Consider the following 14,953-nt stretch of genomic DNA (forward strand, 5'->3'; position numbering starts at 1 on the left):
AACTTGTTTGCATATTTTCAAGTATCTGTCACTTAAAATATGTTATATTTTTAATTATATTAGTCTTTTAAGTTTTAACAAGTTATAATATATCAAATATGTTTCAATTGAGATTGATGTGTATAATTAAATAAAATAACATAATTTATACTATTAACTTAACTACTTAATAGATATTTAAGATAATGTGCAAAAATAATTTTTAAAAAATATTTTGAAAGCATCTAATAGGAATACTTTGTCCAAGTGCTTAATTCAAACAGATGCTAATTCAAATATTTAAGTAATAATATTTATTTAAAAATTTAAATAATTATCTATATATTGAAAAAAAAAATCATGTCACCCTAATTTATTCTCTTTTGAATACTGAATTACCAACTATCCAATTCTTTCTTTTTTATTACTCTAAAGGGTCAATCGAAAAGTCTAAGGGTGGTAATCCAAATTTTAACATGGTAGAGGTACAACCAATGAAAGTTGTGTGAGGCTCCATTAATATTTTGACACTTGAATTGTGGGCCATTATCTACTTTGCAAATAAAATAAAATGAAAAAAAAAATGATCCAAAATTATACTAAAGATACAACTAAAGTGAATTATGGGTCCACGTATTTAAATCCGTTCAGTTATTTTTCTTTATATTTTTTGAGAGATAATTTTTAAAGATCAAAATTATATTAAAATAACAAGTATTATTACAATAATTAAGTATATACGTTACGTTTTGAAAAAAAAAAAATCAATTTTGGCAAGAAAAAATTACTTCCCCAATTTATATATATATATATAAATGATTTTTTTATTTTTTTATTTTTGTGTATGTGAAATAAAAGAAAACATTGTTCTAAGACCAAAACATTTTTGGATGTCCTAAAGCCAAAATATTTTAGAAGATTACTTACCAGGCTAATTAAACCTGTTAAATTCATTACTTACCCAATTTATATATATATATATATATATATATATGCATGTTAGGGAGAAAAAATGATTTTTTTTAAAAAAAATATTATTTTTTGTGTGTGTGTGAAATAAAAGAAAACATTGTTCTAAGACCAAAACATTTTTGGATGTCCTAAAGCCAAAATATTTTCGAAGATTACTTATCAGGCTAATTAAACCTGTTAAATTCATGTTTAGAAATTTTAGTATTTGAATAATATAATAATTAAATTAATGATATTAACGGGTCTTCAAAATTTGTTGGAATTTTTCTTTTTAATAAATTTGAAGAGTATTTATGTACTATAAGACAACGATTATGAATTATGATACTTGTTAATGTAATATAATAATGATCTTTAAAAATTAAATAAGACAAAGTATAATGGAAAGAAGCCAGATCTATTTTGAAGGGTTGTCTTTTAATTTTGGTGGACGTTTTTGTTAATGTTAAAGGAAAAGGTTGATACTTGATGCTAAAGAAAATAAAGATTGGGTGAATCTTTTTGCATCTTTTTCTGCCATTTTTATCTCTTTGTGATTTTCAAATATAATTTTTCTTTATTTTTCATATATTTTTTTGTACTACACACACTATAATTTATCATAAATATATCGTAAAGATCTGGACGTCTCATTGAAAGTGAGAGATCAACAATGACTTATTTTAGCTTTGAAAATTTCACTTTATTTGGCTTTAGATGTGATTGCAAAAATCTTAATTAAGATTAGGAAATAATACCCTTTTTCACTCCATTTTTATTGTACTATATAGAGTTCTATTTTATATTTTTCATTGGCAAAGTACATAAATAACCCACAATTCAAGTGTCAAAATATCAATGGAGCCTCACACAACATTGGTTGGTTGTGCCTCTACCATGTTAAAATTTTTGAGATTTTAATTGCTTGACTATCTTACTTAATTTCTCAATCCAAATTTTGAAGGCGTAAAACAAACTAATAGCACTACTTTACGCACACCTCACGTTGCCCTTGCATTAATCAACCAAGAATGTATGACTAAAAACATATTTTTCCTCTAACTTTTGGGGGCCTAAAACAAATTTGAAATTACTAGCCTCCCCTTTAGTCGCCCTGCATTAAGCATCCGAGAAGCATATGAATAAAAACCCCTTCTAAAAATTTCCAAGCAGTCGAATAACTTGTTCAAATAATTGAAAACAAAATTTTATTCGACTATTGGGGCATTGATCAGTGAAAAAATAATAAGGAAAAATAACTAGAATACACAATCTTAGTTAGTGTATTCACAATAACTCCCTACTATTTTAAAAAATTTCTAAAATTCCTATTTTCCCAAAAACTAAACTACAGTAAATACATTATTATTAAAAATTTCAAACCATTAGTTACCACCTCTAAATTTACTCTCCTCTAATTTCTCCCACTTTACTGTTCACGAACACTTCCCTTCCAAAAAATTCTCCTCCATCTTCTCAACAGATTCATATTCCAAGTTAGAATTTCAAACTATTTCGCACTCCATTCAACCAATTTCAGAATTTGAAATAGGTAGTCTCTTCATCTTCAACTTTTTTTTTTCGTTTTTTTTTAATTTTCTAATAATTCATGGATCATCTGTCTTTTGGTTTGGGGATTACCCAAATAGTCAAAAACTAAAAAGGAGGCACATGCAAAAACGCCCAAGAAAAGGGGTAGAAAGGTCGCCCCTGCCATATCCAGATTTGCACTACCAACGGTATGTATTTTAATTTTTTTTCTTTTTTTTTTTGTAATTTTTTGTATTAACATGTAATGAGTTTTGTGTAATAGTAGATACATTATTGTTAATTAAAAATTATTATGTATATTGATTAAATTCTTCATTTGTTACACAAAACCCTAATTTTTGATATATTTGTTTATTTATTACGACTAATGTATCAAAAAGTTAAAATTCAAATAATGAGATAGAACTGTTGATAGTTATTATTAATTTATCAAATGGTTGTTTTGTGTGTCATTTATTCATTTTACCAGAAAAAGTATTATTGGTCATTTTTTTGTTCTCAAAAGTGTATGAAAGTTTAAAGTTCAAATTAGAGGATTACATGTATGTTGCAAAACAACATAATGTTTCATAATTTGGCTTATTGTTTCTATTAATATCGAGTTGACTAATTCATAATCTGTAGTTAGTATTATGTATCAAGTACAATTTTACATTTTTATGTATCATCTGAAAGCTTATTGTTTCTATTAAGTATCAAGTTGACTAATTCATAATTTGTAGTTAGTATTATGTATCAAGTACAATTTTACATTTTTATGTATCATCTGAAAGCTTATTGTTTCTATTAAGTATCAAGTTGACTAATTCATAATCTGTAGTTAGTATTATGCATCAAGTACAATTTTAAATTCTTATGTTTCTATTAAGTATCAAGTTGACTAATTCATAATCTGTAGTTAGTATTATGTATCAAGTACAATTTTAAATTCTTATGTATCATCTGAAAGCTTATTGTTTCTATTAAGTATCAAGTTGACTAATTCATAATCTGTAGTTAGTATTATGTATCAAGTACAATTTTACATTCTTATGTATCATCTGAAAGCGTATTGTTTCTATTAAGTATCAACATCATATTTATAATCTGTAGTTATAATTATGTTTCAAGTACAATTTTACCTTCCTATGTATCATCTGAAAGCTTATTGTTTCTATTGAGTTTCAACATCATATTTATAATTTGTAGTTAGAATTACGTATCAAGTACACTTTTACATTCTTATGTATCATCTGTAAGCTTATTGTTTCTATTAAGTATCAACATTATTATGTTAATCTTTTTTTTTTAGTGATTGCGGAATGTTCGTAGCATTTTTGCTGAATTCTTGAGTGATGAATCAACATGTCATATGATAGCTTTCGAAGTGATTATCTTCGCAAAAAAATATGCAACGCTATTATGGAAGTATGGTCTCAACAAGGCAAATGTTGGATATGTTAGCGACAATGATGACCCTCCAAGGCTGAAGAGTGTCTTAAACCCAGTAGCAGAAAATGAACTTGTTAATGTAGGCTAGTTAGTTTTCTATGTTACTGTTCACAGACATATGCAATGTTTTTTATTTTTTAAGGTATATTAATTAGTAGGCATTTGGCCATGCGATATCATATCACGATATGATGTCGTGAGATGAAATCAACGTTTGGACATGCGATTTTACGCTGATTTCATCTCACGATTTCATATCATGAGAGGTGATATCATATTCTCCAAAAACCATGATATGGAATCACCATGTGATTTCATATCATGATTTGAGATATTTTAATACAATAATTGATCCATGAGTTTATATTTTGTTAAAACAACCCACATTTATATCTACTAACCATTTGTTTCATATGTAAATAAAATTTATAATGACATCATTACTTTTAAAAATTTATTATTCTCACCAATATAAAATTTATTATCACTTTAAATTTGGTGAATATAAATGATAAAGTAGAAATTTATTTGGTGAATATAAATGAGAACAAAGGGAGTAATACTTTTTTTATTTTTCATAATAAAAAAAAACGTCTTAATCTTATGACTAAGCATAATATTGATAAAAGACAATTTTCATTGGCGGTGCCGCACTTTCTTAATCTTAGTATTTGCAAAATGTTCGTTCACATGATTGAAGGATATCAAGTCCAATTGATTGAGGACTTAGGAAAATTTGATCAATTAGTTATTAATATTTAGTCAAGTGGACTAGTTATAATTTTTTTGATTAAATTTTATTAGAAGTGTTTTTGACTCAAACTTGTGGTAACTTTTTAAAATTTCGTTATTCAATAATATTTAACTATTGATTTTTCTTGTAAATAGTTAGAAGTTAGTGATGTTTGTTAATTTTTATCTTAGTGCATTTAACTTCTAAGTTAATATTTACTCACTAATGTATGTTTTTTTTTCTACTTTATAGGTTATTTGTAAGAGTAGTTGAGAGATATGAACATATCAAGTACAATTTATGTTCAATTTTTTTTAATTAAATTAAAGTTAGATGAAACAATTATTTAACTGAAGAACAAATAACTTTGTAATCATTTATTATGCGATTTTATAATTTTTGTTTATTTGATAAGATTGAATAAACAATTGGGGTTATTTTAATAGTTTTACAACTTATGGGATTTTTATGTTTATGAGAAAATATACAACACAAAAATTTCATATCGCATGTCCAAACAAACCTTCAATTTCATCTCATGATTCCATATCATGATACCATATCATGATATCATATCGCATGGCCAAACGGGCCCTTAGTGTTTTGGAGTATTTATTGCCCTTATAATAATATAGTTTTGATTTTGGAAGAGTTTTGAGGTTTAAAAATGTTTATTTTCGCTTTTAATTTTATGTTTAGTTCAGTTAGGACTTCTGAAATTATGTATCTGATATGTGTGATAATAATGACATTTTTGTATCTGATAAGTATGATAATAATTACATTAATGAAATTTTGTGACTGAAAAATTATGCACCACGTTTCAGAAGTTTTTTTTGGACGAACAGAGATAAACAATTCAAAATTTGTATTTTCTAATTATTTTAGTGTTTCATATAGACTGAAACTGAATGTTTGAAACAAATAAATTTATCCATATTTTGAGGGACTTAATAACGGTAGCGTATTTGGGGGGATGTAATTAAATTTTCAGTTTCTAATCTCTTACCTCACGCAATAAACTGATAATCATACATCAAATATAATGTATCACACGGCGTAATGATGTATCCGATACTTATTAAAAAGATGGGATTTTTGTAATTTGTGAAAGAGTAGGGATAGGAAGGTTTACAAATAATAATCTGTACACTAAGAATAAATAAGGCAAAAACATGTTTAAATTAGGTGTAACTAAAAATATTATCAATATTATGTATGTGTTGTATCTACTCAGTGATGCCCACGTCTAAGCGCTGAAAAGAATCCTCCAGACGCCTTCTCCTTGCAACGATCTGCCTTTTCATGTCCAACCTGATTGACATGTCAAGTGTTATCGAGATAACATATCGACAGCTAAATTATTAAAAATGTCTTAGTGTGGAGGGACTTTGGAAAAATTATGAAAGTTGAAAAAAAAGAACAGCAGTATGATAAAATGAAGAAGCATGTGCGCAAATGAGGATTGTTATTGAAGCAGGGGACTGCCAACTCTGAAGGAGTTCAAAGAGACTTTAACTCTTTAATGGACTACAATTTATATTATCAAATATCAAGCATGAGTTGGTGATTGACAGAAAATAATCTTTCACCTCCCAATAAATCCAAATCAAGATATGTACTGTACATTTATCATTAACGACAACAAATAATTGTTAACTGGTCAATGCCAGAGCAGAAAACACATACCTCTTTTGCTATTTGCTGCAAAATATCGACTATTGCAGAAAAGTCAGGTCTGGATGTTGGGTCTTGCTGCCAACATGTCTCAAGCAGCTCAGCAAGTTTGAGAGGAGTGTGCTTGGGTATAGTTGGTCGCAAACCCTGGAAGCAGTAGAAACTAATTAATACCATACCATTTGTGAATATGTGTTTCCTCATGCATGTGATGAGAAAGCAATGTGCAATCAACTAGTATAGTCATATGACGACAAATAAAAGAAACATTACCTTCTGGACCACTCCAATAGCAGCTTGCAATGGGGTTAAGTACTCATATGGAATCTGGGTAAACCAAAGCAAGTAAACATAAGTATAAACCAAGAATACACACAACAAACAAAGGCTAATTCAAAATTTTCCAATCACATATTAGTACCTTTCCTGTCAGCAACTCCCATAGCACAACCCCAAAACTGAATACGTCTGCTTTGTGATCATAGGGCTTGTGTTCTATTACCTTCAAGAAGAAAGATCTGAAATAAGCCAATGCAGCTAGTCTAACCATCCAACTAGTTTTCCTATTTTGGAGAAACTCCCGAATTAAAAAGATCTCACAAGTGCCACAAATAACTAATTGGGTTTTTTCGGCCGAGTTTCTATAACCCTTCCCATGCTCCATCTAGTTTAAGGAGTACTATTTAAGCAACTTCAGTGACTTACAATGACACAAATGTTATACCAAATAAAATGGAGTCCTTAACACCATGGGCTTTCCTCGAGCAGCCTTAATCCTTGATCATCACTGCATGTACCCACTAACCACAACCTCGTTAAGTTTCATCAACCACTACTCACACCTAGGAAGCTATACCTAACAAATGCTGAACTTCTTGGCTAGTAACAACCAATACCTCACACTTATACAGCCAACATTAGAGTTTGAATTCATCAATCAACTGCGCAGAGATTATAGTCAACATTAGAGTTTGAATTCATCAATCAACTGCGCAGAGAGTTGATATCCAGTGCTTGTAACCACACCACTCCGATTAAACAAAAAAAAACTGATAGGTACTGCATAGTTTCAACCTCCTCTAATTCCAATGATGAAAATATAACAAAACTTATGCTCCATAATAAACTGTGTTTTCTTCCCAATTTAAGCATTTAAGGTTAGTTTGTAACTATAGGCTTACCTCAGGGGCCATCCATCTATAAGTACCGGTCTCTGCTGTCATGACACCGGTTTGTGCCTTTACTCTGGCAACACCAAAATCAGCCACTTTAACGACCTGAAAAAAAAAACATTAGGTAAAATATGATAAGCAACTGACTAATTTGGGTTATATTGACCTTGACTAAACTAACAAAAGATACAGCCTGAATATAATTATTTTTGGCCACCCACTTTTGAAATATAAAGCTGATAAAAAAGGTATATTGGGTAATTTAACACTTAGACAATCATCACGGAGTGATTCTTTCAGTTGAAAATATAACATGATCCACATATTTTCCAAGAACTTCTAGCAAATTATTGTTTACAAACAACTGTCATCTAATTTTAGACTAAAAATATTCCACCAACTGAATTCAGAAGATTGCAAGGTGGATGAAGCACTAATTACAACAACAACAATATACCCAATGAAATCCCACAAGTGGGGTCTGGGGAGGGTAGAGTGTACACAAACCTTACCTCTACCTCATGGAGGTAGAGAGTCTGTTTTCGAAAGATGAAGCACTAATTTCAAGCCAACAAATTATATCTATAATAAAACCATGCATGCCCAAAACACATATTTTATTAAGCCTAGGCACACTGACCAAATGTTTTAACTCAAATTAAAAGGAATTTCACGGTAAAATTAGTTGAAAACAAAAATATAAGTGAAAGGTTACAGGATAAATGAAAGATCACCGCCTTAATTTGGCACTTTTGAATCGAATGTTATGAACTGAATTTCAAGGTGAAGCTTGATTAATAATTACAATGTAACAATTGGAAGTCTGGATAAGCCAAAGGAAGCAATTGCATCATTAGTTCATTTTGCACACTGTCTCCAACATTAGACTATGTCTATAGGGAGAAGTGGAGTCCTTCTACAACTGCAGTCATGGAGGTAACTGAAACTACATGTTCAATTACAGCATTTCAGCCTTTTAGACCGCTAGTTTTTTTAATTCAAGGAGGCTTTTTGGACTCACAAATGTTTTATTACTTTGTTCCGTCATAGCATTTAATAACAAAAATAGCCTCAAAACTTGCTTGTGTTCTCAAATACTTTCTAGAAAAGCGATATATTTTTCATGAAAAAAACTTGAAGTAAACAGAGGTATATCACTGATTCATATATCTACTGTGACCACAATGATTCGCCTAGAGCAGATTTACTGTAGGCTGATAATAAAAACTTGAATGTCCCAAGTTCAAGTGGGCCATTATTGCTTAGCACAAGAGTGAATAACAAAATGTAATCAGAGGTATTTAAAATAAGCAGCTTTCTGTATCCTTAGTGACATAAGCCTCTATCATGTTTTTGGCCCTCGAGTACTAGCCCACGGTTATACATTTGCACAAAACAAAATAGGATATCAATATTTGTAAGCAAACTTAGTTACACATGATCAAATAGACTAGTACAAATTGATCAATCATTCATATACCACAGCAACTAAAAACATTTAGCAATAATACAGCACACAAAGTATATGGTTTTCAGTCTTAACTGAAAATAGCATCTTACTTCATTTTCATCCATCAGTAGATTGGCAGCCTTCAGGTCCCTATGTATAATATTATTTTGATGCAGGTAGTTCATCCCTTTGGATACATCAATTGCTACTTTAAGCAGAGTAGGTAGTTTAAAACTGCCCCTTTGTTTGTGTAAATAGTCATATACGCTTCCCCCAGACATGTACTCTACAACCAAAGAGATGTAAATAAATATCTAAATAAGAAACTCAGACCGAAATAGATATGGTGAAATGGTCTTGGAAACAGTAACAATTGGCAATTTTGAAACAATTCTGCCAGTTGAGTGCCTTAATTCGACATTTGATACCTGTTACTATACACAAGTTGGGAGGCCTAGTACAAGCCCCTATGAATTGCACAACGTTCTTGTGACGGACTTTTCTGCAAGTACAAATGAAACACAGTATCAGAGGAAAGATAACGATTTGACATGGTGCATAATCTTCTATTTGTCCTGAAAAGTAAAGGATATTGGAAAGTGACAATATACCACATTGTCTGAACACAGTTTAAGCACAGAGAAATACATCAAAGATAATAGCCATGAGCTTCATAGGGAGGTAATCGGACAGACCTCATGATATACACTTCTTGGGCGAACTCCGTCTGCAATTCTGCGTTCAAGCGCTCAGATTTTAGGATTTTGATAGCTACTTCTTGACTGCAGTATGTACCTTTATATCTGAAACAATTACCTAATTAATTAAGTCTCCAGGAAACCAAAATGGTCAGAGGAATGTTTATCTCATAACAAACTTACAAGTCACCATATGAACCAGACGCAATCTTGTATTCAAATTTTAGAAGCTGATGATCAATTTCCCAGACATCAATGCCATCAAAAGGTATTGTCAAATGGTCAAATTCAGATTTGATCAAGTCTTGCTCCTGCTTTTTTAGTGATTGTGATGGGGTAGGCCATGATTTCTGCATGGAGCTACCCTTGTTAAATGGTAAGTACACAAACCTTACAGACAACTGACAAAGAAATATATTGCTCAGGAAGGAAAACAAGGAGCGACTTATGCTAGTAACTGAGGAAGTATCATCATTATGCAAATGGCAAGAGATCCGTTCTTAGTACAGCTTCTAGTATATTCCCAAGAGATAGGAACGATAATTAAAAAATTATCTACAACACAGATCTATAAATAAGACAGTAAACTCATGATTGCTCCTTTCCCTGTTCCAGGATTTCATGGCAGCATCCAGAAGCCGATAGGTTTGGACACAAACATAAAATTGAACCTGACTGTTGATTCTGGGGACTCCAATCATGTACAAGCCACTCTTTATCTATTACTCAACGTCTTTTAAGTAGATGTCCCATAAGATCATGAGGGTGCCTCTAGCAAGAAATCTGGTATTTTCTCTCTTATTGGACCCAAATATATGGAAGTACTAAAAGCAGGGAGCTTGTAAGCTAGCATTTCACAATTTAACGGGGAGCAAAATGCAATTGTGGATCTATCTTCTCATTATTTTATAATTGATTTGTCTTGTGTAACCAAACTTTTCTAGATGGAACTACATTGAAAGCCTAATTTAGAAGCATACATTACTTAGGACCTGATAACAATTGTCTCAGCAAAGAAAAAAATTAACCATAAAACATTAGTAAAAAACAACAGAATGCTTTAGTCCGAAGGAGTAACAGCACGTTTGACCACACAAATTCTATCCAGCATGATACAACACTTGATCGCTAGGAAAGAACATTTGAAAATGAAGGACCCAGGCGCTAAACAGCTTTAAGAAAGTCTAAGGTTCCAGAAGTCATTATAATTGGAGAATGATACTTCGATTTTCAAAGAATCATCCATCATACATTAGTTGGATTTAATTAGTGTAATGAAAAAACACGTATACAGAAATCTCAGAATATCAATGTCATTGTATAAAACAAAATAACAGGAAAGTACCTCCTTTCTCGAGATTTCCCTCTCCAATGCAGCTCGAAGTTGCACAACTTCCTGATAAGAAATGAGATCAGAAGGAATAACAGACAGCCCCAACCATGCCCTAAAAACCATGGAAGATAATAATGGAAACAGAACTTTAAACCATGCATACATAATCTGTCACTTCCTGATATTAGGTCACAAAAAATAACCGGGATGAATCCAGATCAAAGCGACCTAGTCAGCAAAATGAGGATATAATGTTGGAGATATACCTCATAGGGCCAACCATCAACAACAAAGACATCTAGGGAGTAGCCATCCACAGTGGAAAAGACATGTGCTTCCTGGATGTTCAGCCCAAGCTCAGCTAGTAATGAAGTTAACTGTCATATTCAAAGGTTCATCATCGTCTGAGATTTCTTCTTCATCAGATATAAACTAATAAGAAACACTACTCGTTTTCTAGAAACACCAATCTTTTCTCACCGCACAACCTAACAATACCAAAGCCATTTTTTATGAATTCTAGTGCGCAATCAAATATGATTATATCTCCTTTACTTGTGCATTCCAGATCATGTAACATTTTGAAATCTGTATTAAGATGAGAATTGTCTGTTTCATGAATCAAGGGAACACACAAAGCCATGCCCTTCATAAATCAAGATCCCTGAATTATATCTCTACATGAAGAATTAAAAACGATACATGTTCACTGGTCAACAATTGGTTTCAATAATAAATAGACCTTTTTTTATGTCAAATCAAATGTTTACTGTATCCAACGTCTACCAACAAATGTAATATATTTCTATCAAGCACATAATGTATTGAATAAATTAAATGCATCAATTACCTGGCTGAGAAGTTTCGGCTTGTCAACCGTTGAGTATGTTATTTCATGCATTGGCCTGCATAGTTAATTAAATTTTATGCTTCATACTCATCAAAGCAGCATGTAGAAAGAAAAGGGAATGAAGTGAAAGTGCTTGATGGTTTTAATGCCAAAATTGTCAATTTTGTGATATAATCATACTTGGACATCACAGTAATGACAAGAGATACATATATTTTGGTGTAAATTGGGTAGTTTTTTCAAGTAGTGTTATAGGCGTCCTCTCTGGTTACCCTAAAATGGGTGCTAAGGATAAATGTAGTTAAACAAACCAAGAAAAAGTGTAAAATCTCAAAATATAATTAAAGCATCGATAACCGTTGTGTCTGGGCAAACTTGCACGCACCTCAACTAATTCCACTAGATACCTGCCACCTCCCACCAGCTACAGGTATCAGATGGAAAGAAAATCACCTATTGTTTTTGTCTCCGCTTGGATTTGAACTTGAGACCTTATGGTTCTCAACCACTTCATTGACCACTAGGCCACACCCTTGGGTGCTAAAGATATCAAAATTTTACCGTGAAATATTTGCACAAGTAGGAGCAGTATCCTCATCTTGAACTTCAGATTTGATAACTTCGCAAGCTAGGGCTTCGAGATTAGGAGAAGAACCAAAGGCAGGTGGAGGATGGACGCTACATATAAAAAGGGAGGTAATTATTTAGCATAGTTAATGACAACTAAGAATTCAAAATTATACTGAAGGAGATTCAAACAATGGAAAAGGGGTTCAATTAATCACTAGATAGTCAAAAAAGTATAATTACCTTCTGCTAACTTCCTTCTTTGCAGAGCTCGAATAAACAGAATCTACTGAGTTTTCATCAGGAATGGGAGCAACCTGCGTGATGCCAAGTTCGATTCAATCCACAACTAGCATAAACTGGGATTAATTAGATACTGAACAAGCAACCATAAAATAAAATACAAAGGCCCGGCCCAAGATATCATGGAGATGCATTGTCCTGGTGAACTACTTAGAGAGAAAGAACATCTAATACACCCTCCTTAAATCCAAAAAAGGCATATTTTAATGTACACCATATCAAAAGCAAAAACAGCAATATATAAGGTGTTATTTGCAAGCTTGTGAAGTCTCAATCTCCACGGGCAGCTTACCTGCACCAACCGGACTTCAAAGGCAGGTCTATTAGCTGGATCATGTGCAAGATGTAGTAATCGCTTGTGTGTGAGTACATCTTCTGCCCTTTCAACATTCACATCCAATGCGTACCTTAAGTTCAAAAAAAAAGAAAATCAATTAATTGATCAATCAATTTTGGCTGTGGCTCTAGTATTTAGTATTTCGCAACATTGTTCATCTGAAGGCCTGAAGGCCTGAAGGCGAACAGTACTGAACTGATTATCGAATTCATTTGGTTCAACGAAATCTTAAACGAAACAATAAGTGATATTTTTCAACTTGTAAAACTTGATGAATAAATATGATAAGAAGATTGAAACTAACGAACAAAATTCCTCAAATCTCTTAAAAGCACAACAAAACATATGGGAATGGACAACTGCACTCAATTATGTTCAAATAAACACATATACATTGAAGATCATATGTCAAAATATTATCGTCTATAAAAAAAAACAGTGTAAACCGTAAATGATGAACGGAGTAATGCGAAGAGAGAGAATAAAAGGTAAAATATTACCGAGTAGGAAGGCGATTGAAATGAGCCCAAAGTTCATCGTCAAAGGCAGATTGTAAAGCGTCGTTGTTGTCAGATTCTTCTTTAAGCCTCCGAAGAACCTCATTGTAAACCTCCAATTTTTTCCTATGAAAACGACCACTGCAGGTAGTCGCCGAATCCACCACTCTACTGCCACAACTCTCGTTATCCTTTATTGCCATTTCACCTGAGTCTTAACAATGGCGGGTGCAGTTTACGTAAAGTGAATCTTCGTTATGGAGATGAAAATTCCAGAATTTTAGTTTATGAATGAATGGGTATATGCATGTTTGTTGGAGTGGTTTTTTTCATTCCATTGGCGTTTCTCTCTATGTGTGTGTGTAGGTGGTTCCTTTTTGACCTGACCCGGAGGCGGAGAGAGGGGTTTCGTGTTTTTTCGAAAAGATGGATGTAACCGCGGCGCATGTACACTCAACTTGACGTGGATTTGCTTTATCTTCGCCTTTTTTGCGTCTTAAATACCTTCCTTTATATAATCTTCCTTAATATTCTCACCTTTTGCAATATAAAGTTTATTTAGGTGTCTTAACTCACTCATCATTAAACCCACCCACAGCAAGTGGTAATACTTCCCTTTTAATTTATTAGATAGACTATCTTTCAAAACAAAAATAAGATATATGTATTATAAAATAAAATAAAAACTGAAAGTTAGTAAATCTTTACTAATAAATATAGGAACACATCAAAAGTGTGGGAGGGAGTGATTACTAGAAAATAAAACGGAACAGATTATGGATATTCCCCGGAATATTAGCTGGCCAGTTAAGTTATTTGTATTTCATTATTATGTCTTGTTTTTGTTAGTATTATTTACCTGTTGTACTTTTTTAAGAATTGTTTTAAATTATTATTTTTTCACTTGAATTGTAAATCTATCAAAAATATTATAGTTTATATTTAAAATAGAAATAAAATTTGTGCATGTACGAACCCTATTTTTTAAAAATTATACTTATGTTATTGTTGTTGACTTGTTGTATATTAGTTGGGATGTTAAGCCAGAGCTCACTACAATAATTGCATAATAATGTCAGTGTATAATAGTCTTTTCGAAAGAATAGTATATAAGTAAGTGCACTTTATCTAAAAGAGTACAACTAATTTATACGATATTTATGGTTTGTTTGGATAGTAATATAGAGCTCGTTTCTACAATCAGAGAAAAAATTATCTTATATTAAAAAGGATGCTTCTGATATAACTATATTGATTAAAAGAACTATGTAGATCCTTTAAAAATTTATTCCATTTCATTAAATAATTTGATAAATCTTTTGTAAAGGAAATTAATCATTTCGATAATATATCATATCAGTTTCAGTAATACATGAATTATTATATAGTAAACATTGTTATAGGGATTTGTATGGTTGTACTAA

The 14,953-nt window shown here is 31.6% G+C and overlaps 1 protein-coding gene across 1 annotated transcript; it reads right to left on the minus strand.

Annotated features, from left to right (window-relative positions):
• Nucleotides 1-5,868: 5,868 nt before the first annotated feature.
• On the minus strand, nt 5,869-14,002 carry LOC125815583 (serine/threonine-protein kinase STY46-like). The gene is made up of 16 exons (XM_049495087.1): nt 13,533-14,002; nt 12,988-13,102; nt 12,636-12,709; nt 12,387-12,503; nt 11,826-11,880; nt 11,242-11,352; nt 10,988-11,038; nt 9,826-9,992; nt 9,640-9,747; nt 9,373-9,446; nt 9,055-9,230; nt 7,504-7,599; nt 6,744-6,824; nt 6,596-6,649; nt 6,335-6,469; nt 5,869-5,959 (listed from the first exon to the last, which is right to left on the minus strand). Exons 1-16 carry the CDS (start codon nt 13,730-13,732, stop codon nt 5,879-5,881), a joined length of 1,695 nt encoding a protein of 564 aa, XP_049351044.1. The 5' UTR covers nt 13,733-14,002; the 3' UTR covers nt 5,869-5,878.
• Between the last annotated feature and the right edge of the window lie 951 nt (nt 14,003-14,953).

Source organism: Solanum verrucosum, unplaced genomic scaffold (genome assembly GCF_900185275.1).
Source record: "Solanum verrucosum unplaced genomic scaffold, falcon-dt-bn FXZP01000261.1, whole genome shotgun sequence".
In the NCBI taxonomy this organism is placed as follows: Eukaryota; Viridiplantae; Streptophyta; class Magnoliopsida; order Solanales; family Solanaceae; genus Solanum; species Solanum verrucosum.